Source organism: Salmo trutta, chromosome 36 (assembly GCF_901001165.1).
Source record: "Salmo trutta chromosome 36, fSalTru1.1, whole genome shotgun sequence".
In the NCBI taxonomy this organism is placed as follows: Eukaryota; Metazoa; Chordata; class Actinopteri; order Salmoniformes; family Salmonidae; genus Salmo; species Salmo trutta.
The window spans coordinates 13,530,446-13,550,913 of NC_042992.1; the positions used below are offsets into that span (position 1 = coordinate 13,530,446).

The window sequence follows — 20,468 nt, forward strand, 5'->3', positions numbered from 1 at the left end:
CTGTATGGCAAGCTACATCTTGGCCGGCGGTCTGCAGGGGGGGCAGCTAAAAACGTGGCTGAAGAAGTGGAACATCAAACCCACAGACATGGAGGATGCTGCTGCCGACCGTTCCACCTAGAGGCAGCTCCGGAGCGCTGTACAGAGGAGGAGAGGAGCTCCGGAGCGCTGTGCAGAGGAGGAGAGGAGCTCCGGAGCGCTGTGCAGAGGAGGAGAGGAGCTCCGGAGCGCTGTGCAGAGGAGGAGAGGAGCTCCGGAGCGCTGTGCAGAGGAGGAGAGGAGCTCCGGAGCGCTGTGCAGAGGAGGAGAGGAGCTCCGGAGCGCTGTGCAGAGGAGGAGAGGAGCTCCGGAGCGCTGTGCAGAGGAGGAGAGGAGCTCCGGAGGGACAGAACCATGCCTGCCCCCGCCAACACAGACATATGCCCCACCTGCAATAAAGTTTGGATCTCAGATTGGACTCTACACTCACTAAAGAATTGACCGTTAACTAAGAGGTGGAAGTCCTCATCGGATACGATGGACTACCACAAGCAAGCCCACAACAAACCTTAACCAATACAGGGAAAACTCACAACTGACCTTAGATCAGCACTCGGAGACAACACTAGTCAGAGCTCTGACCCGGTGACTGGGGACTGCTGAGTGTCAGGGTGACCAAGACCAAAAATGAGCTTCCTGTGTCTGTAGGTGGAGCTTAACTAGGGCTCGATCTCTTCAACCTAATACAGAGTTTTCACTTGATTCTTTGTTTAAAAGAAAAGAAAGCATCTTTTAATTTTTTTGGCATGACTTTAGTCTTTCCAGGGATGGGGTTTTCTTCTTTCAATTTGATCATTTTCTCTATGTATATTTTATACTGTCACTGTAGTTCGGATGCAGTCCAGCCACCAAAGTGCCTTAATATGGAATGCTGTTCTACTCACAGTAACCTGCTGTAGATGATTATGCAAATCCTCACTCACTATTGGTGAGTTGGTGCTTCTGCGCACTTATGTCATTCTTAATGTGGTCTATATAGAAGATCACTGGTGGGGTGTTGAAGTATGCATCCCAAATGGAAACCTATTATCTATATAGTGCTATTTATGGAATATGGAGCAGGGTGTCATGTGGGACACAGTCAAGGGTTGTAACTAGGGGGATTTAACTTGTTCTAAATGTCAAGCATTCTACTGTAAGAGTATGATTCTGTCCAATCACAATACAGATTGTTTTAATACTCCTCAACCATTGGCTGACAGTACGTATGAAATAAGGCCTTATGGAACTTCGTAACACTGCGTGTTAAAGCCTGTATGTTGCCCGGTTATGATCAGTCATTACTTTAAAATAAGATGTATACTGTATATCAGTACGGCCCTATTCTTTACTATCTTTGAAGATAAACAATAAACAGTGAGACTGTTATACTATATTTGTGTGTGTGTTGGATTGCAGAGGCTGGTGGGAGGAGCTATAGGAACGGAGTCAAACCTCTTTTTCCATGTTTGTGTTTGAGACTGTTCTATTGATTCCATTCCAGCCATTACAATGAGCCTCCTATAGCTCCTCCCACCAGCCGCCTCTGATTGGGTGTTCTAGTGAGTGTTTGGGTGCATTCCAGAGGATCGTCTTTGATGGTCACCGCCTTCCAAAGTGTGTTCCATTATGGGGATAAACCATGTGATCAAAAGTCAGGAAGTTTTGACTTCAGTCGACTGCAAGTTTCTGCAGTTGCTCTTCGTCAAGTTAATCAGCCAGCGCCTGCATTGTGGGAGTCTGTATTGCCAACCAATCATTAGGGTGTTTTTGTTTGACCCACGAGAACGTGACCAAAGACCTGACTGAAACCAGAACTAACTTTGCTGTGATTCATGTATACAGTAGATATGTACAAATGTGATATTTGAGGCTCTCACCAGTTGATAGTATAATGTACACACATTTACAGTTTCTGAATGTGTGATATGGGGGTTGGAGACATTACAAAGAAAAACTTAGAAACAATGGCAACACCGGCATGTTGGGCTGACCCTTGCTGTTGAAAAACCACATCAGTGTCTGACTTGTCTACAGTCTGTTGCCTTACCACTCAAACGAGCCCTTTTGTGTTTAGTGGGTGTGAGACAAAGTGTTTAGGGCCCATACTTGCTAACACAAGCAGTCATTTACATTTAAATGGTTTCTCTGGCTCAAATCGTTGATTTACTTGCATGCGAGAGAATGCTACATTGTAGCTGGTCCCATCAGATAACATTGCACATGTTCGCACTCTGCTAACCTCACCAGGTAGCAGTGTTTTTTTTATTTCCTGGAACTAATTCTTCAGCAGCCTATCAAAGATCTTAGACTTTATATCCACCAACCAAGGGCATTTATTAAATAGGTCAACCCTGGCCACTAGAGGGATATTTTACAAATTCAAGGTGAACTTTTTTTTCCATTGTGCCAATATTGCATTGATGCATCATTGACTAGCATACTACTAATGAGGGGTCGCGAGTTCTAACTGGGGAAAATCAGTTTGAATGGTCGTCCAACTCGGAATTCCAAGTCAAACTCAAGCTTCTTTCTAGAGATCTCTTTCTAAGATCACTGTCATGATTTTGACCATTATTTTTTATTTTTTCTCTCCAAGTTCCCAGTTGTCTTGAAAGCACCATGAGGTATACTACATGAGCAAAGTATGGTGAAGCATGATTCATCACTCCAGAGAACGTGTTTCCACTGCGCCAGAGTCCAATGGTGGCGAGCTTTACACCACTCCAGCCAACGCTTGGCATTGCGTGAGGTGATCTTAGGCTTGTGTGCGGCAGCTCAGCCATGGAAACCCATTTAATGAAGCTCCCAACTAACAGTTACTGTGCTGACGTTGCTTCCAGAGGCAGTTTGGAACTCTGTAGTGAGTGTTGCAACAGAGGACAGACGATTTGTATGCGCTTCAGCACTCAGTGGGCCCGTTCTGTGCTCGTGTGTGGCCTGCCACTTAGTGGCTGAGCCTTTGTTGCACCTAGATGTTACCACTTCACAATAACAGCACTTACAGTTGACCAGGGCAGAAATCTGACTTGTTGGAAAGGTGGCATCCTAGGACGGTGCCATGTTGAAAGTCACTGATCTCTTCAGTAAGGCAATTCTACTGAAAATGTTTGTCTATGGAAATTGCACAGCTATGCTAGATTTTATACACCTGTAACCAGGTGTGGCTGAAATAGCTGAATCCACTCATTTGAAGGGGTGTCCACATACTTTGTGTATATACAGTGCCTTCAGAATGTATTTAGTACCTTTTTTGTCTTTTAACATTTTGTTATGTTACAGCCTTATTCTAAAATTGATTCAATTTTTCCTCAATCTTCACATAATTACATAAGTATTCAGACCCTTTTCTATGAGACTTGAAATTGAGCTCAGGTGCATCTAGTTTCCATTGATCATCCTTGATGTTTCTACAATGGCAGGTAGCCTAGTGGTTAGAGCGTTGGACTTGTAACCGAAAGGTTGCAAGATCAAATCCCCAAGCTGACAAGGTAAAAATCTGTCGTTCCACCCCTGTTCCTAGGCTGTCATTGAAAATAAGAATTTGATCTTAACTGACTTGCCTAGTTAAATAAAGGTAAAATAAAAATGTTAAACTTGATTGGAGTCCACCTGTGGTAAATTCAATTGATTGGACATGATTTGGAAAGGTACACACCTGTCTATATAAGGTCCCACAGTTGACAGTGCATGTCAGAGCAAAAACCAAGCCATGAGGTCAAAGGAATTGTCCATAGAGCTCCGAGACAGGATTGTGTGTCGGTACCCTTCCTCAGATCTGTGCCAAAACATTTCTGCAGTATTGAAGGTCCTCAAGAACACATTGGCCTCCATCATTCTTAAATGGAAGAAGTTTGGAACCACCAAGACTCTTCATAGAGCTGGCTGCCTGGCCAAACTGAGCAATTGGGGGAGAAGGGCCTTGGTCAGGGAGGTGACCAAGAACCCGATGGTCACTCTGACAGAGCTACAAAGTTCCTCTGTGGAGATGGGGCATCCAATCAGGCTTTTTATAGTAGAGTGACCAGATGGAAGCCACTCCTCAGTAAAAGGCACATGACAGCCCAGAGAAACAAGATTCTCAGGTCTGATGAAACCAAGATTGAATTCCTTGGTCCTAGTCTGAATGCTAAGTGTCACATCTCAAGGAAACCTGGCACCATATTTTTTCAGCAGCAGGGACTGGGAGACTAGTCAGGATTGAGGGAAAGTTGAACGGAGCAAAGTACTGAGAAATCCTTGATGAAAGCCCCAGTCTGAGGTCCTGAGAGCAGGTTAAGGTTCTTCTTCCAACAGGACAATGACCCTAAGCACACAGCCAAGACACTGCAGGAGTGGCTTTGGAACAAGTCTCAATGTCCTTGAGTGGCCCAGTCAGAGCCCAGACGTGAACCGGATCTAACATCTCTGGAGACCTGAAAATAGCTGAGCAGCAATGCTCCCAATTCAACCTGACAGAGCTTGAGAGGATCTGCAGAGAAGAATGGGAGAAACTCCCCAAATACAGGTGTGCCAAGCTTGTAGTATCATACCCAAGAAGACTCGGCTGTAATCACTGCTTCAACAAAGTACTGAGTAAAGGGTCTGGATACTTGTGGTTTTTATATTTAATAAATTAGCAAAAATGTCAACCTGTAAAAATATATTTTAGAATAAGGCTGTAACAATGTGGAAAAGTCAAGGGATCTGAATACTCTTTGAAAGCCCTGTGTAGTGTATGTTAAGGACTATCAAAGATGTTTAGAAAATAAATATTGGTAGAAAATGATAAAGCGAAATAAATGGTCTACACCAATACCCACCTGATAATAAACAAAGCAATGAGTGCTCTAAACAGCTGACTGCAAACAATGATAAAGGAATAAAGACTTATGAAGGGAGCATGGCAAACAAATTGTGAAAATGAGCAAGTAGCCTACAAAGGGAAATCGATGTGTTTAAAGGAGTGCAGTTGAGGCCTAAATTCAGCACTACTGAGTGGACAGGTAGAGAGGTGTGGGTGTTTGGAAGCTTTTATTTCAATATTTACCACTGTAAAACATATTTACCACTACATTTTTAACAAATAGGAGAAGGGTTAAATTAGCATTATTTAGAGAACCCCAAAGTTGGACTTTTTTGCATTTAGGGGAGCTAATGTTTCGTTCAGGGCAGCTGAGGCCCTGTGTAATTCACACTTTTATTGTTGGTGTTATGACATGGTGTTGTAAAAATTGGCCTTCACTCTCTTCCTTGTCTATCGTCTTTATCTTCATGTGCTCGATAATGCGCTGATGCATTTGTTTCTTGTGTGTGTTACAGCAATCAGGAACCTTGTTATACCTTTGTGTTAATCATTAGCAGCTGAAGACTGCTGTTGAAGAGCAGTTAGGATGATGAATACAGAATGATAATGAGACTTGACTCCTTCCTCATATTGTAAGTCAAAGGACAAAGTAGCAGTTATGTTTGGGTTCTGATTATGTAATGGACAACACCTGATTTCAGAAACACTGTGGAATTCAGTTTGCTTGATGCGTGTTAAGTTAGGACTGAGTTTGACACACACACACACTGCTCATGTGATGTCAATTACCTCGGTAGACACTGTGGGGGCGTGGTGGAAGCAGAGGCCCAAAGTCTTCCCTTTCAAAAGTGCAGAAGTAGGACCAACCCACTTTGTCTGACTGACAACTCTCTGCTCCAATCGATACCGTAACAATCTTTGGATAGCCTATCGTATAGTTGTTGGTGTGTAGCGGCACTTATTTCATCAGAATGTAAAATAAAATCCAAGTAGCGGGATAAGTATTAATGGGTGGTAAACTGTTTGTCTACTACTGTATAACAGAGTACAACAGTTTCAAGTTATAAGAACAGGGCATCTGAATAGTTGTATACTTTCTTTCGCTGCTGTGGCTCAGGTGACTTTTACTAGAACCGACATTCCAGAAGTGACAGGGCAACCGGAACGGTGTTGTTTGGATGCGCTGCACTCGATCCCTGTTTAATAAATCCAGACTCTACAACAAGGTAGGTTATGAACGAGTGTTTTTTTGGCGTTGAATATACTTAATTTTTTCATCAAATCTATGCACCGAGTACAACCTTAACGTGAAATGCTTAATTACAAGACAAGAAAATGACATAACGAGGCTATATACAGGGGGGTACTGGTACCGAGCCAATGTGCGGAAGGTACAGGTTAGTAGAGGTGAATTATAGTGTTAGTTTTACATACTTCTCTTCCCACATTCAAACCTCACATTTTATTTCATAATATGGTGTATTGGATCATTTGTTTCTATCCTGTCCACATCCACTTTATATACATATGATTTTTACTGCTGAAAATGATGAGCTTTCTTTCAATAACAGCACTTTTTCTTGGAATTCCTAATCAGAATCATGTTTTATTTGGGATCAGATACTTTTGGGCATCAGCAAAGCATGCGTCATTTATTTTTTTTTAAATTTATTTAACTAGGCAAGTCAGTTAAGAACAAATTCTTATTTTCAATGACAGCCTAGGAACAGTGGGTTAACTGCCTTGTTCAGGGGCAGAACGACAGATTTGTACCTTGTCGGCTCAGGGATTCAATTTTGCAACCTTTCGGTTACTAGCCCAACGCTCTAACCACTAGGCTACCTGCCGCCCCATAATGAGGGACTAAGGAGGGGAGAGGGTCCTCCTTTTACCAAATTGGGATTTCCCGACCACTATATGAGCCAGTACACTGAAATAACCTCATTCAGACTGGATTCAGGGAAGGGTTGAAGGCACTGGTCTGGAGGGAACAGAAAGGAGTGAGGGCAGTGGTCTGGAGGGAACAGAAAGGAGTGAGGGCAGTGGTCTGGAGGGAACAGAAAGGAGTGAGGGCAGTGGTCTGGAGGGAACAGAAAGGAGTGAGGGCAGTGGTCTGGAGGGAACAGAAAGGAGTGAGGGCAGTGGTCTGGAGGGAACAGAAAGGAGTGAGGGCAGTGGTCTGGAGGGAACAGAAAGGAGTGAGGGCAGTGGTCTGGAGGGAACAGAAAGGAGTGAGGGCAGTGGTCTGGAGGGAACAGAAAGGAGTGAGGGCAGTGGTCTGGAGGGAACAGAAAGGAGTGAGGGCAGTGGTCTGGAGGGAACAGAAAGGAGTGAGGGCAGTGGTCTGGAGGGAACAGAAAGGAGTGAGGGCAGTGGTCTGGAGGGAACAGAAAGGAGTGAGGGCAGTGGTCTGGAGGGAACAGAAAGGAGTGAGGGCAGTGGTCTGGAGGGAACAGAAAGGAGTGAGGGCAGTGGTCTGGAGGGAACAGAAAGGAGTGAGGGCAGTGGTCTGGAGGGAACAGAAAGGAGTGAGGGAGTGGTCTGGAGGAACAGAAAGGAGTGAGGGCAGTGGTCTGGAGGGAACAGAAAGGAGTGAGGACAGTGGTCTGGAGGGAACAGAAAGGAGTGAGGGCACTGGTCTGGAGGGAACAGAAAGGAGTGAGGGCAGTGGTCTGGAGGGAACAGAAAGGAGTGAGGACAGTGGTCTGGGGGGAACAGAAAGGAGTGAGGACAGTGGTCTAGAGGGAACAGAAAGGAGTGAGGACAGTGGTCTGGAGGGAACAGAAAGGAGTGAGGACAGTGGTCTAGAGGGAACAGAAAGGAGTGAGGACAGTGGTCTGGAGGGAACAGAAAGGAGTGAGGACAGTGGTCTGGAGGGAACAGAAAGGAGTGAGGGCAGTGGTCTGGAGGGAACAGAAAGGAGTGAGGGCAGTGGTCTGGAGGGAACAGAAAGGAGTGAGGACAGTGGTCTGGAGGGAACAGAAAGGAGTGAGGACAGTGGTCTGGAGGGAACAGAAAGGAGTGAGGACAGTGGTCTAGAGGGAACAGGAAGGAGTGAGGACAGTGGTCTAGAGGGAACAGAAAGGAGTGAGGACACTGGTCTGGAGGGAACAGAAAGGAGTGAGGACACTGGTCTGGAGGGAACAGAAAGGAGTGAGGACACTGGTCTGGAGGGAACAGAAAGGAGTGAGGACACTGGTCTGGAGGGAACAGAAAGGAGTGAGGACAGTGGTCTGGAGGGAACAGAAAGGAGTGAGGACAGTGGTCTGGAGGGAACAGAAAGGAGTGAGGACAGTGGTCTGGAGGGAACAGAAAGGAGTGAGGACAGTGGTCTAGAGGGAACAGAAAGGAGTGAGGACAGTGGTCTGGAGGGAACAGAAAGGAGTGAGGACAGTGGTCTGGAGGGAACAGAAAGGAGTGAGGACAGTGGTCTGGAGGGAACAGAAAGGAGTGAGGACAGTGGTCTAGAGGGAACAGAAAGGAGTGAGGACAGTGGTCTGGAGGGAACAGAAAGGAGTGAGGACAGTGGTCTGGAGGGAACAGAAAGGAGTGAGGACAGTGGTGTGGAGGGAACAGAAAGGAGTGAGGACAGTGGTCTGGAGGGAACAGAAAGGAGTGAGGACAGTGGTGTGGAGGGAACAGAAAGGAGTGAGGACAGTGGTGTGGAGGGAACAGAAAGGAGTGAGGACAGTGGTCTGGAGGGAACAGAAAGGAGTGAGGACAGTGGTCTAGAGGGAACAGAAAGGAGTGAGGACAGTGGTCTGGAGGGAACAGAAAGGAGTGAGGACAGTGGTGTGGAGGGAACAGAAAGGAGTGAGGACAGTGGTCTGGAGGGAACAGAAAGGAGTGAGGACAGTGGTGTGGAGGGAACAGAAAGGAGTGAGGACAGTGGTGTGGAGGGAACAGAAAGGAGTGAGGACAGTGGTCTGGAGGGAACAGAAAGGAGTGAGGACAGTGGTGTGGAGGGAACAGAAAGGAGTGAGGACAGTGGTCTGGAGGGAACAGAAAGGAGTGAGGACAGTGGTGTGGAGGGAACAGAAAGGAGTGAGGACAGTGGTGTGGAGGGAACAGAAAGGAGTGAGGACAGTGGTCTGGAGGGAACAGAAAGGAGTGAGGACAGTGGTCTAGAGGGAACAGAAAGGAGTGAGGACAGTGGTCTAGAGGGAACAGAAAGGAGTGAGGACAGTGGTCTAGAGGGAACAGAAAGGAGTGAGGGCAGTGTTGGGACTACACATGGTTACATATCTGATTTCTGGTAGCTACCTTCCCTCATTTCTCTCTTGATCTCTCACTGAAGATTTCTGATTTCTGCTTCCCTTTTCTCTCCCTTTCATTCCCTGACTCCTATCGTGAGTTATTTTATTTGAAACATTCCAAACACTGAGATGGATTATGCTGTTCTCTCTCTCTGTCCCCTCTTTTTCTCTCAATCTCCCTCTCTCTTCGCCGCTCTTCCGCTAGATTGCTTTAAACTTGTTTTCTGAGCTGCTAGAATGCGAGGGGTGGCGTTAGGGGGTAAATGGTGTTATGTTCCCACAGCACAGGGGGCTTCCCTCTTGTAAAATGAGTGAGTCTGTTAGAACACACTTGGGGTGTTAGGTGCACCTCCTACACATTTGAAGGTGAAATTAGGGGAAATACGGTATGACATTTGGAGATCACTAAAGAACACAACAGTAGTCAAATCTTTGTATGATTCATGTTGGTAGGAAATAGGGGCGCAGGTTGGAGACATACAGTGGGGTCCGAAATTATTGACACCCTTGATAAAGATGAGCAATAATGACTGTATAGAATAAACAATTCAAATATTGATCAGTGGAGGCTCCTCAGAGGGGGAAGGGGAGGACCATCAGTGAATATATATTTTTTAAATAGTGAAACAGTCAAAGTTAATTTTAGATAAAACTATACAAAAATATATTCACGTAACCAAATAATTGATTAAAACACTGTTTTGCAATGGTCTACAGCAGCCTCAATAGCACTCTGTAGGGTACCACCATGGTGTAGCCGGAGGACAGCTAGTTTCCATCCTCCTCAGGGTACATTAATTTCAATACAAAACCTAGGAGGGTCGTGGTTCTCACCTTCCATAGACCTTTACACAAATGATGACAATTTACAGAGGATGTCCTCCAACCTATCAGAGCTCTTGTAGCATGAACTGACATGGTGTCCACCCAATCAAAGGATCAAATAATGAATACTGAAAGCATAAGCTACAGCTAGCTAGAACTGCAGTGCATAACATGTGGTGAGTAGTTGAATCAAAGAGAGAGAAAGACAATAGTTGAACAGTTTGATCAAATTAATTTCTTAAAATATGAAGTGAGAGAAAGAGAGCGAGTGCTATATTTTGTAGTTTTTTGTTGTTGTTGCTTTCACTTAGCTAGTGAATGCACCTAGCTAGTTTAGCATGCTCAAACACCCAGCTCAATATCCAACACTGGAAGTCTTCCAAGTCAAGGTAAGCTTTTGGCTTTATTAGCTTATTGCCACCAGGGGGTTCTACTAAGCTAACATATGGAATTGTTTTAAGATGGTCATATCATGGATCATTTAGCTATTTGATTTAGAATTTTAGGTACCGTTTAGGTATCAAAAAAAGTATCAAAAGGACAATTGTTTTTAAGTGTCTTTTCTATCTGAGATAACCTAGAGTAAAACAACGATATGTTCGTGGTCGTGAGAGTCTCACCTTTCCATAGAGGGGTCATATTAGTGTGTAACCCAAACTGTTCAGACGCAACAGGCAGAAGTTGGCAGATCGGTGGTACCGACATCAGACGAGTCCCGTGACGCGTGTGGGGGTTGTAGGTGTCCTAAAGCAAAACAACCGACGTACACTACCATTCAAAAGTTTGGGGTCACTTAGAAATGTCCTTGTTTTTGAAAGAAAAGTTTTTTTTTCCATTAAAACAACATCAAATTGATCAGAAATACAGTGTAGACATTGTTAATGTTGTAAATTACTATTGTAGCTGGAAACGGCAGATTTTGCTTTTATGGAATATCTACATAGGCGTACAGAGGCCCATTATCAGCAACCATCACTCCTGTGTTCCAATGGCACGTTGTTAGTTAATCCAAGTTTATCATTTTAAAAGGCTAATTGATCATTAGAAAACTCTTTTGCAATCATGTTAGCACAGGTGAAAACTGTCATGCTGATTAAAGAAGCAATAAAACTGGCCTTCTTTAGACTAGTTGAGCATCTGGAGCATCAGCATTTGTGGGTTCGATTACAGGCTCAAAATGGCCAGAAACAGATCTTTCTTCTGAAACTCATCAGTCTATTCCATGCGAGAAATTGCCAAGAAACTGAAGATCTCGTACAAGGCTGTGTACTACTCCCTTTCACAGAGCAGTGCAAACTGGCTCTAACCAGAATAGAAAGAGGATTGGGAGGCCCCGGTGCACAACTGAGCAAGAGGACAAGTACATTAGTGTGTCTAGTTTGAGAAACAGACACCTCACAAGTCCTCAACTGTCAACTTCATAAAATAGTACCCGCAAAACACCAGTCTCAACGTCAATAGTGAAGAGGTGACTCCGGGATGCTGGCCTTCTAGGCAGAGTTCCTCTGTCCAGTGTCTGTTCTTTTGCCCATCTTAATCTTTTATTTTTATTGGCCAGTCTGAGATAAGGCTTTTTTTTTGCAACTCTGCCTCTTGTTGTTGAGACTGGTGTGTTGAGGGTACTATTTAATGAAGCTGCCAGTTGAGGACTTGTGAGCTGTCTGTTTCTCAAACTAGACACTCTAATGTACTTGTCCTCTTGCTCAGTTGTGCACCGGGGTCTCCCACTCTTTTTATTTTGGTTAGAGACAGTTTGCGCTGTTCTGTGAAGGGAGTAGTACACAGCGCTGTACAAAATCTTCAGTTTCTAAGTGCTTCCTTTATTTTGGCAGTTACCTGTATGTATAGTGTTATTGATGTGCGTATAGATATCTATAGTGCTGTTTTATTGATGTGTTTGTGTATATAGATATGTATAGTGTAATTGTTGTTTATTGATGTGTGTGTATATATAGATATGTATAGTGTAATTGTTGTTTATTGATGTGTGTATGTAGATATGTATAGTGTAATTGTTGTTTATTGATGTGTGTGTGTGTGTATAGATATGTATAGTGTAATTGTTGTTTATTGATGTGCGTGTGTGTGTGTGTATATATAGATATGTATAGTGTAATTGTTGTTTATTGATGTGTGTGTGTGTGTGTGTGTGTGTGTGTATAGATATGTATAGTGTAATTGTTGTTTATTGATGTGTGTGTATATATAGATATGTATAGTGTAATTGTTGTTTATTGATGTGTGTGTATATATAGATATGTATAGTGTAATTGTTGTTTATTGATGTGTGTATGTAGATATGTATAGTGTAATTGTTGTTTATTGATGTGTGTATGTAGATATGTATAGTGTAATTGTTGTTTATTGATGTGTGTATGTAGATATGTATAGTGTAATTGTTGTTTAATGATGTGTTCATGCAGGGTTCATCTGCAAAAGAGGCACTGGCCTCAGCATGACTTCCTGCTTAAATAGAGGATCAATAAAATGTACCCATTCATTTCTATTTGGCACAAAATAATCTGAAACACAACCAAAATGAACTGCAAATACATCCAACAAGTTTGTAGAGTCACAAGCGTGCTAGCAATATGGGACCAAATAAAACACTTTTGACTATTTTATTGACACCACCCTTGATCAGTCACTGGCTTTATCAATAAGTGCATCGAGAATGTCATCCCCACAGTAACTGTACGTACATACCAGAACCATTCGCACTGAGCTAAAGGGTAGAGCTGCCACTTTCAAGGAGCGGGACTCTTAACCCGGAAGCTTATAAGAAATCCTGCTATGCCCTCCGACGAACCATCAAACAGGCAAAGCATCAATACAGGACTAAGATCGAATTGTACTACACCGGCTCCGACGCTCGCCAGATGTGGCAGGGCTTGCAAACCATAACAGACTACCAAGGGAAGCACAGCCGAGAGCTGCCCAGTGACGCGAGCCTACCAGACGAGCTGTATTACAAACTCAGACCCACACCTGGACAAAAGTAACACCTATGTGAGAATGCTATTCATTGACTACAGCTCAGCGTTCAACACCATAGTGCCCTCAAAGCTCATCACTAAGTTAAGGACCCTGGGACTAAACACCTCTCTCTACAACCGGATCCTGGACTTCCTGACGGGCCGCCCCCAGGTGGTAGGGTAGGTAACAATACATCCGCCACGCTGATCCTCAACACGGGGGCCCCTCTGGGGTGTGTGCTCAGTCCCCTCCTGTACTCCCCGTTCACTCATGACTGCATGGCCAGGCATGACTCAAACACTATCATTAAGTTTGCTGACGACACAACAGTAGTAGCCCTGATCACTGGCAGCGATGAAACAGCCTATAGGGAGGAGGTCAGAGATCTGACCGTGTGGCGCAAGGACAACAACCTCTCCCTCAACGTGATCAAGACAAAGGAGATGATTGTGGACTACAGGAAAAGGAAGACCGAGCATGCCCCTATTATCATTGACGGGGCTGTTGTGGAGCAAGTTGAGAGCTTCAAGTTCCTTGGCGTCCACATCACCAGCAAACTAACATGGTCCAAACACACCAAGACAGTCATGAAGAGGGCACAGAAAAACCTATTCCCCCTCAGGAGACTGAAAAGATTTGGCATGGGTCCTCAGATCCTCAAGGTTTTACAGCTGCTCCATCGACAGCTGTAAAACGGGTTACATCACTGCCTGATATGGCAACTGCTCGGCCTCTGACCGCAAGGCACTACAGAGGGTAGTGCGTAGGGACCAGTACATCACTGGGGCCAAGCTTCCTGCCATCCAGGACCTCTATACCAGGTGGTGTCAGAGGAATGCCCTAAAAATTGTCAGACTCCAGCCACCCTAGTCATAGACTGTTCTCTCTACTACCGCATGGCAAGCGGAACCGGAGTGCCAAGTATAGATCCAAGAGGCTTCTAAACAGCTTCTAACCCCAAGCCATAAGACTCCTGAACAGCTAATCAAATGGCTACCCAGACTATTTGCATTGCCCCCCCCCTCCCTCTTCTAAGCTGCTGCTACTCTGTTATTATCTATGCATTGTCACTTTAATAACTCTACCTACATGTACATATTACCTCAACTAGCTCGACACCGGTGTCCCCGCACATTGACTCTGTACCGGTACCCCTGTATATAGTCTCCACATTGACTCTGTAACGGTACCCCCTGTATATAGTCTCCACATTGACTCTGTACCGGTACCCCTGTATATAGTCTCCACATTGACTCTGTACCGGTACCCCTGTATATAGTCTCCACATTGACTCTGTACCGGTACCCCTGTATATAGTCTCCACATTGACTCTGTACCGGTACCCCTGTATATAGCTTCCACATTGACTCTGTACCGGTACCCCCCTGTATATAGCTTCCACATTGACTCTGTACCGTAACACCCTGTATATAGCCTCCACATTGACTCTGTACCGGTACCACCTGTATATAGCCTCCACATTGACTCTGTACCGGTACCCCTGGATATAGTCCTCACAATGACTCTGTACCGGTACCCCTGTATATAGTCTCCACATTGACTGTGTACTGGTACCCCCTGTATATAGTCTCCACATTGACTCTGTACCGGTACCCCCTGTATATAGTCTCCACATTGACTCTGTACCGGTACCCCTGTATATAGCTTCCACATTGACTCTGTACCGGTACCCCTGTATATAGCTTCCACATTGACTCTGTACCGGTACCCCCTGTATATAGCTTCCACATTGACTCTGTACCGGTACCCCCTGTATATAGCCTCCATATTGACTCTGTACCGGTACCCCTGTATATAGCCTCCATATTGACTCTGTACCGGTACCCCTGTATATAGCCTCCACATTGACTCTGTACCGGTACCCCCTGTATATAGTCTCCACATTGACTCTGTACCGGTACCCCCTGTATATAGCCTCCACATTGACTCTGTACCGGTACCCCCTGTATATAGCCTCCACATTGACTCTGTACCGGTACCCCCTGTATATAGCCTCCACATTGACTCTGTACCGGTACCCCCTGTATATAGCCTCCACATTGACTCTGTACCGGTACCCCTGTATAAAGCCCCGCTATTGTTATTAACTGCTGCTCTTTAATTATTTGTTTTTCTTATCTCTTACTTTTTTGTTGTTGGTATTTTCTTAAAACTGCAGTGTTGGTTAAGGGCTTGTAAGTAAGCATTTCACTGTAAGGTCTATACCTGTTGTATTCGGCACATATGACAAATACAATTTCATTTCATTTGATAAAGATTACCGATAATGACTGTATAAAATAAATAATTCAAATAATGAGCTATATTGTATACTGCAAAAAATTGCTAAATTATATTATTTTATACTAATGCAATTGCTCAGAGAACGTTTTTGTTTAATACATAATAATAACAATTTTCAAAAACATGACATAGTTGCCATAGGTAACTTCATCTTACACACAAACGCCTCAAATACTAAAGTAACTGTGTCTCCACCTTCCTACAGGTGTTGGCCCTGTCCCCCCCCAACAAGTGATGTTTGCCAAGGCAACCGCAAACTTTGTCCGTCAGATCGACCCGGATGGAACTCTGATCTCTGTCTCCCGCCTTAACGACTCAGACAAATTGGTTCCCATGGCACTGGTCGTCAAGCGCAACCGTTTCTGGTTCTGGCAACAGCCCAAGTACCAGCCCTCTGGCTTCACACTCAATCACCTGTTGTTAGGAGACAAAGAACTCACTCCAGGTAAAGTAGAGCCATGGTTACTCCTCATATAGACCTCACATACATTTCATATTTTGCCCATACACAGCTGTCTAAAACATATCTGGCCATTCATACCTTACACATCTGACTTAATCCTACTTTGTGCGTTTGTCTGTCTGTCTGAATGTGGGTGCACTCTTCCTACGCTCTTGTCTCTGTCTCTGTGCTTGCTCTCGCAGACGTGTCTGAGTCAGACTTCCTGTCCTATGAGGGTAGGTTTGGAGACAACCTGAGTGGGAAGCTGGATGCCAAGGCTGGGAACGTCAGTGTCAACTTGGAGGGGAGGGGCTCCTCCAGGCTCCAATCATCATTCGGCAAACTGAAGAAACAGGATGTTGATGTACAGAAGCTACTGCTGGCCTCCAATGACAGGTACTTCTCTCTCTCTCTCTCAATTTCAATTTAACGGCTTTATTGGCATGGGAAACATATGTTTACATTGCCAAAGCAAGTGAAATAGATAATAAACAAAAGTGAAATAAATCAAAAACTGAGTAAACATTACACTGACAAAAGTTTCAAATGAATAGAGTCATTTCATATGTAATATTATGGCTATGTACAGTGTTATAACGATGTGCAAATGGTTAGTGTCTCTCTCTGTCTCTCTCTCTCTCTGTTTGTGTTTCCTTCCTCACACCAGACCCAGTCTCTCCAGTTGTCTTCATGTACATCCCATTCAACCTCTAACCTCCCTCTCTGTGTGTAGGATGGTGGACATGCAGCATGTTCTAGTGCAGCAGTGTCAGAAGCATACGGAGGTGTTTGCTGTGTTGAAGGAGAGGGTCCTAACCACCACCCCCTGCTCCATCTCAGAACAGGTCCAGGAACAGGGCACCTGCCAGAGGGTTCTGGGATTACTGGGCAACCTGGGGGCACATGCACATGTAATTAAATGTGTGTGTACACTACCATTCAAAAGTTTGGGGTCACTTAGAAATGTCCTTGTTTTTTAAAGAAAAGCACATTTTTTGTCCATTAAAACAACATCAAATTGATCAGAAATACAGTGTAGACATTGTTAATGTTGTAAATGACTATTGTAGCTGGAAACGGCTGATTTTTAATGGAATAACTACATAGGCGTATAGAGGCCCATTATCAGCAACCATCACTCCTGTGTTCCAATGGCACGTTGTGTTAGCTAATCCAAGTTTATCATTTTAAAAGGCTAATTGATCATTAGAAAACCCTTTTGCAATTATGAAAACTGTTGTCCTGATTAAAGAAGCAATAAAACTGGCCTTCTTTAGACTAGTTGAGTATCTGGAGCATCAGCATTTGTGGGTTCGATTACAGGCTCAAAATGGCCAGAAACAAAGATCTTTCTTCTGAAACTCATCAGGTGTGTGTGTGCAGGAGAATGGCAGTATAGAGAAGGACAGTGACATTTCCTTGGAGATTCCCCCTCTCACTGTCATCGCCTACAGCCTCATTGAGCTAGAGGTCAGGAAAGATGGACACTATGGTGAGTGTGTGTGTGTGTGTAGTTGTATCATGAAAGGCTGTGTGTGATATGTGTGTGACCTACTGCTATAGGTACTATTACATTGCGGTTCTACATGGTGAATGAATAATTCTCTCTCTTTCTCTCTCTGTATTTTCTCTGTATTGTCAGAGCTGTGTCTCCAGCATGGTACTCTTGGAGGATTCGAGGCAGACTCTGGGAGGACCTCGCCGTCCCAGGATTCCTTTGATGCCCTGTGTGTAGTGGACGGGCTGGAGTGGACGGAGAAGGAGATTCCTGAAGGAGCACCACTCAGCACACTGCAGAAAAGTATGTTTCTTTATTCATCCATCCATCCACTCATTCATTGCTGATCCAGGTCAGTTGATAATTGAGTTCCCTTTATTGTTGACGTTGAGATATACAGCAGTTGACGGGGTCCCGTGTGGCTCAGCTGGTAGAGCATGGTGTTTGCAACGCCAGGGTTGTGGGTTCGATTCCCACGGGGGACCAGTACGGAATTTTTTTAATGAAATGTATGCATTCACTACTGTAAGTCGCTCTGGATAAGAGCGTCTGCTAAATGACTAAAATGTAAAATGTAAAAATGTGTTTGTGTGTGATATTGTGTCAATGTATAAAACAGGAAGTGAAATCTGTAGACGGCTATTCCACAAAAGAAGTTGAGAATTGTCTTCTTCTTTTCATCAAATAAATAATACTGAGAGAGGAAGTGCAGTGCTGAGTTTGTGCAACTTTGGATAAAATATTTAGTGTAACAATTGTGATTTACGTTGTTGTGATTTTTCACACACAGAAACAGACAGAGAGGAATTTCTCTTTTAGGGTTATATAGAGGGCTGTTCGTTCTGTCGTCAATGATGTGTCATCAGAAACGTGAGCCTAAGAGTCCAGCTCTGATTGGTTATTTATCTCTCTCTCCCCGACAGACTTGCAGGGGTTGGACTTGGAGGTCTATGCAGGTCAGTTAGCGGTTCTCCCAGAGTTGACCCGGTTCGCTCTGTTACAAAGAGTCCGGGAGGTTCTAGTGGACAGAACCACACTCTCGGTTCTGGAACACATGGTAAGTTTCACAGGGCCCAGGGCCAAATGTAGTGCATTATAAAGGTATAAGGGGTCCATTTGGAATGCAGCCCCTGTCTGATGGCATTATTTGGTGGAGTTTTTAGACCAGGCACAGTCATATCTGACACAGTATGATTTGGAAATAATTCTGTCTCTCTCTCTCTCTCTCTCAGTTGGAGGGGTTGTGTAGAGGTGAGGAACCTGACCCTGCAGAGGTAAAGCAATTAACTGTGACTCAAAACAAATCTGTTTTCGCCCTATTGGACCTGGTCCAGAAAGGCCCAACCAATGAGATACAGGCTGACAGAGCCTCCGCCTCCCCTCACCTGACCGCCACTCACCTGCTGGTCAGCGCCTTGGAGGGTGAGTGTGTGTGTGTGTGTGTGTGTGTGTGTGTGTGTGTGTGTGTGTGTGTGTGTGTGTGTGTGTGTGTGTGAGAGAGAGTGTGTTGCATTCTCTAACCCCTGTGTGTTGCATTTCTGTAGCGTTGCCTAAAGCTGCTCTGACTCTGCTGGGAGAATCTAGCCCTGATGTCCTGGAAGCTCTCAACACTCTGGTCAGTATGATTTTATTCACTATGATTCACAAGTCACTTTAAACGACTCACCATTCAATACTGAAGCCCTCAACCCTCTGGTCAGTCTGATTCAATTCACTTTATGATTCATGAGTGACTTTATACAACTCACGATTCACTATTCCTGATTCACAAATAAGGCTTTGATATGAATACTCTGGACAAAACATGGACTGAAATAATGAATCAGATACTAGTCATTATCTATTCCACTGTAGACCCTGTAACTCTTACCAACCTGTGTTGTCTGTCCCACAGGTGACCAAGCTAAAGGTAAACAGTCAGTCCCTCCCCCTTGAGTCGCTGCCCCTCCCCCTACAGGATGAGGGGGCATTCCATTGGGCAGAGCAGCTCCTCCTCTCCTCCAAAGTGACGCTGCGGAGAGAGACTGACAGGCTGTGGGCGGAGACAGGAAGAAAGCCAGGAGTTTTTCCATTGGTCATGTGCATCGCTGTGCAAGGACTTACATCTCTGTATACTGGGAAAGAGTAGCAGGCATAGATAGATGGATGGGTATGTTTAAAATGTATTACCTTTTGTAAATTCCAGTGCATTGCTTGTGTGTTTGTCCTATATACAGTCGTGGCCAAAAGTTTTGAGAATGACACAAATATTAATTTCCACAAAGTTTGCTGCTTCAGTGTCTTTCAATATTTTTGTTACTATGGAATACTGAAGTATAATTACAAGCATTTCATAAGTGTCAAAAGCTTTTATTGACAATTACATGAAGTTTATGCAATGAGTCAATATTTGCAGCGTTGACCCTTCTTTTTCAAGACCTCTGCAATCCGCGCTGGCATGCTGTCAATTAACTTCTGGGCCACATCCTGACTGATGGCAGCCCATTCTTGCATAATCAATGCTTGGAGTTTGTCAGAATTTGGGGTTTTTTGTTTATCCACCTGCCTCTTGACCACAAGTTCTCAATGGGATTAAGGTCTGGGGAGTTTCCTGGCCATGGACCCAAAATATCGATGTCTTGTTCCCCGAGCCACTTAGTTATCACTTTTGCCTTATGGCAAGGTGCTCCATCATGCTGGAAAAGGCATTGTTTGTCACCAAACTGTTCCTGGATGGTTGGGAGAAGTTGCTCTCGGAGGATGTGTTGGTACCATTCTTTATTCATGTCTGTGTTCTTAGGCAAAATTGTGAGTGAGCCCACTCCCTTGGCTGAGAAGCAACGCCACACATGAATGGTCTCAGGATGCTTTACTGTTGGCATGACACAGGACTGATGGTAGCGCTCACCTTGTCTTCTCCGGACAAGCTTTTTTCCGGATGCACCAAACAATCGGAAAGGGGAGGCATCAGAGAAAATGACTTTACCCCAGTCCTCAGCAGTCCAATCCCTGTACCTTTTGCAGAATATCAGTCTGTCCCTGATGTTTTTCCTGGAGAGAAGTGGCTTCTTTGATGCCCTTCTTGACACCAGGTCATCCTCCAAAAGTCTTCGCCTCACTGTGCGTGCAGATGCACTCACACCTGCCTGCTGCCATTCCTGAGCAAGCTCTGTACTGCTGGTGCCCCGATCCTGCAGCTGAATCAATTTTAGGAGACGGTCCTGGCGCTTGCTGGACTTTCTTGGGCGCCCTGAAGCCTTCTTCACAACAAATGAACCGCTCTCCTTGAAGTTCTTGATGATCCGATAAATGGTTGATTTAGGTGTTTCCTTGCAGGTAACCATGATTGACAGAGGAAGAACAATGATTCCAAGCACCACCCTC

General features: G+C 44.6%; 1 protein-coding gene across 4 annotated transcripts; it reads left to right on the plus strand.

Moving 5' to 3' along the window:
* The first annotated feature begins 5,790 nt into the window (after window positions 1-5,790).
* On the plus strand, window positions 5,791-19,367 carry LOC115175473 (gasdermin-E). Of its 4 annotated transcripts, none has more exons than XM_029734715.1 (10): window positions 5,791-6,030; window positions 15,371-15,610; window positions 15,811-16,003; window positions 16,341-16,530; window positions 16,991-17,099; window positions 17,250-17,408; window positions 18,029-18,162; window positions 18,338-18,527; window positions 18,650-18,720; window positions 19,000-19,367. In XM_029734715.1, the coding sequence occupies exons 2-10, from the start codon at window positions 15,400-15,402 to the stop codon at window positions 19,231-19,233; spliced, it is 1,491 nt and encodes a 496-aa protein (XP_029590575.1). In that variant the 5' UTR covers window positions 5,791-6,030; window positions 15,371-15,399; the 3' UTR covers window positions 19,234-19,367. The 4 variants fall into 4 exon arrangements, with proteins under 4 accessions (XP_029590575.1, XP_029590574.1, XP_029590576.1 ...); XM_029734714.1 differs by having other exon boundaries at window positions 16,341-16,528; window positions 16,977-17,099; XM_029734716.1 differs by having other exon boundaries at window positions 16,341-16,518.
* Window positions 19,368-20,468: the final 1,101 nt, after the last annotated feature.

Bases quoted from the DNA above. Each gene is read 5' to 3' on its own strand.
- LOC115175473 (XM_029734714.1), top strand. From the start codon at position 15,400: ATGTTTGCCAAGGCAACCGCAAACTTTGTCCGTCAGATCGACCCGGAT. The intron at 18,163-18,337 runs GTAAGTTTCACA...TCTCTCTCTCAG, and splicing joins TCTCGGTTCTGGAACACATG to TTGGAGGGGTTGTGTAGAGG. The intron at 18,721-18,999 runs GTCAGTATGATT...TCTGTCCCACAG, and splicing joins TGGAAGCTCTCAACACTCTG to GTGACCAAGCTAAAGGTAAA.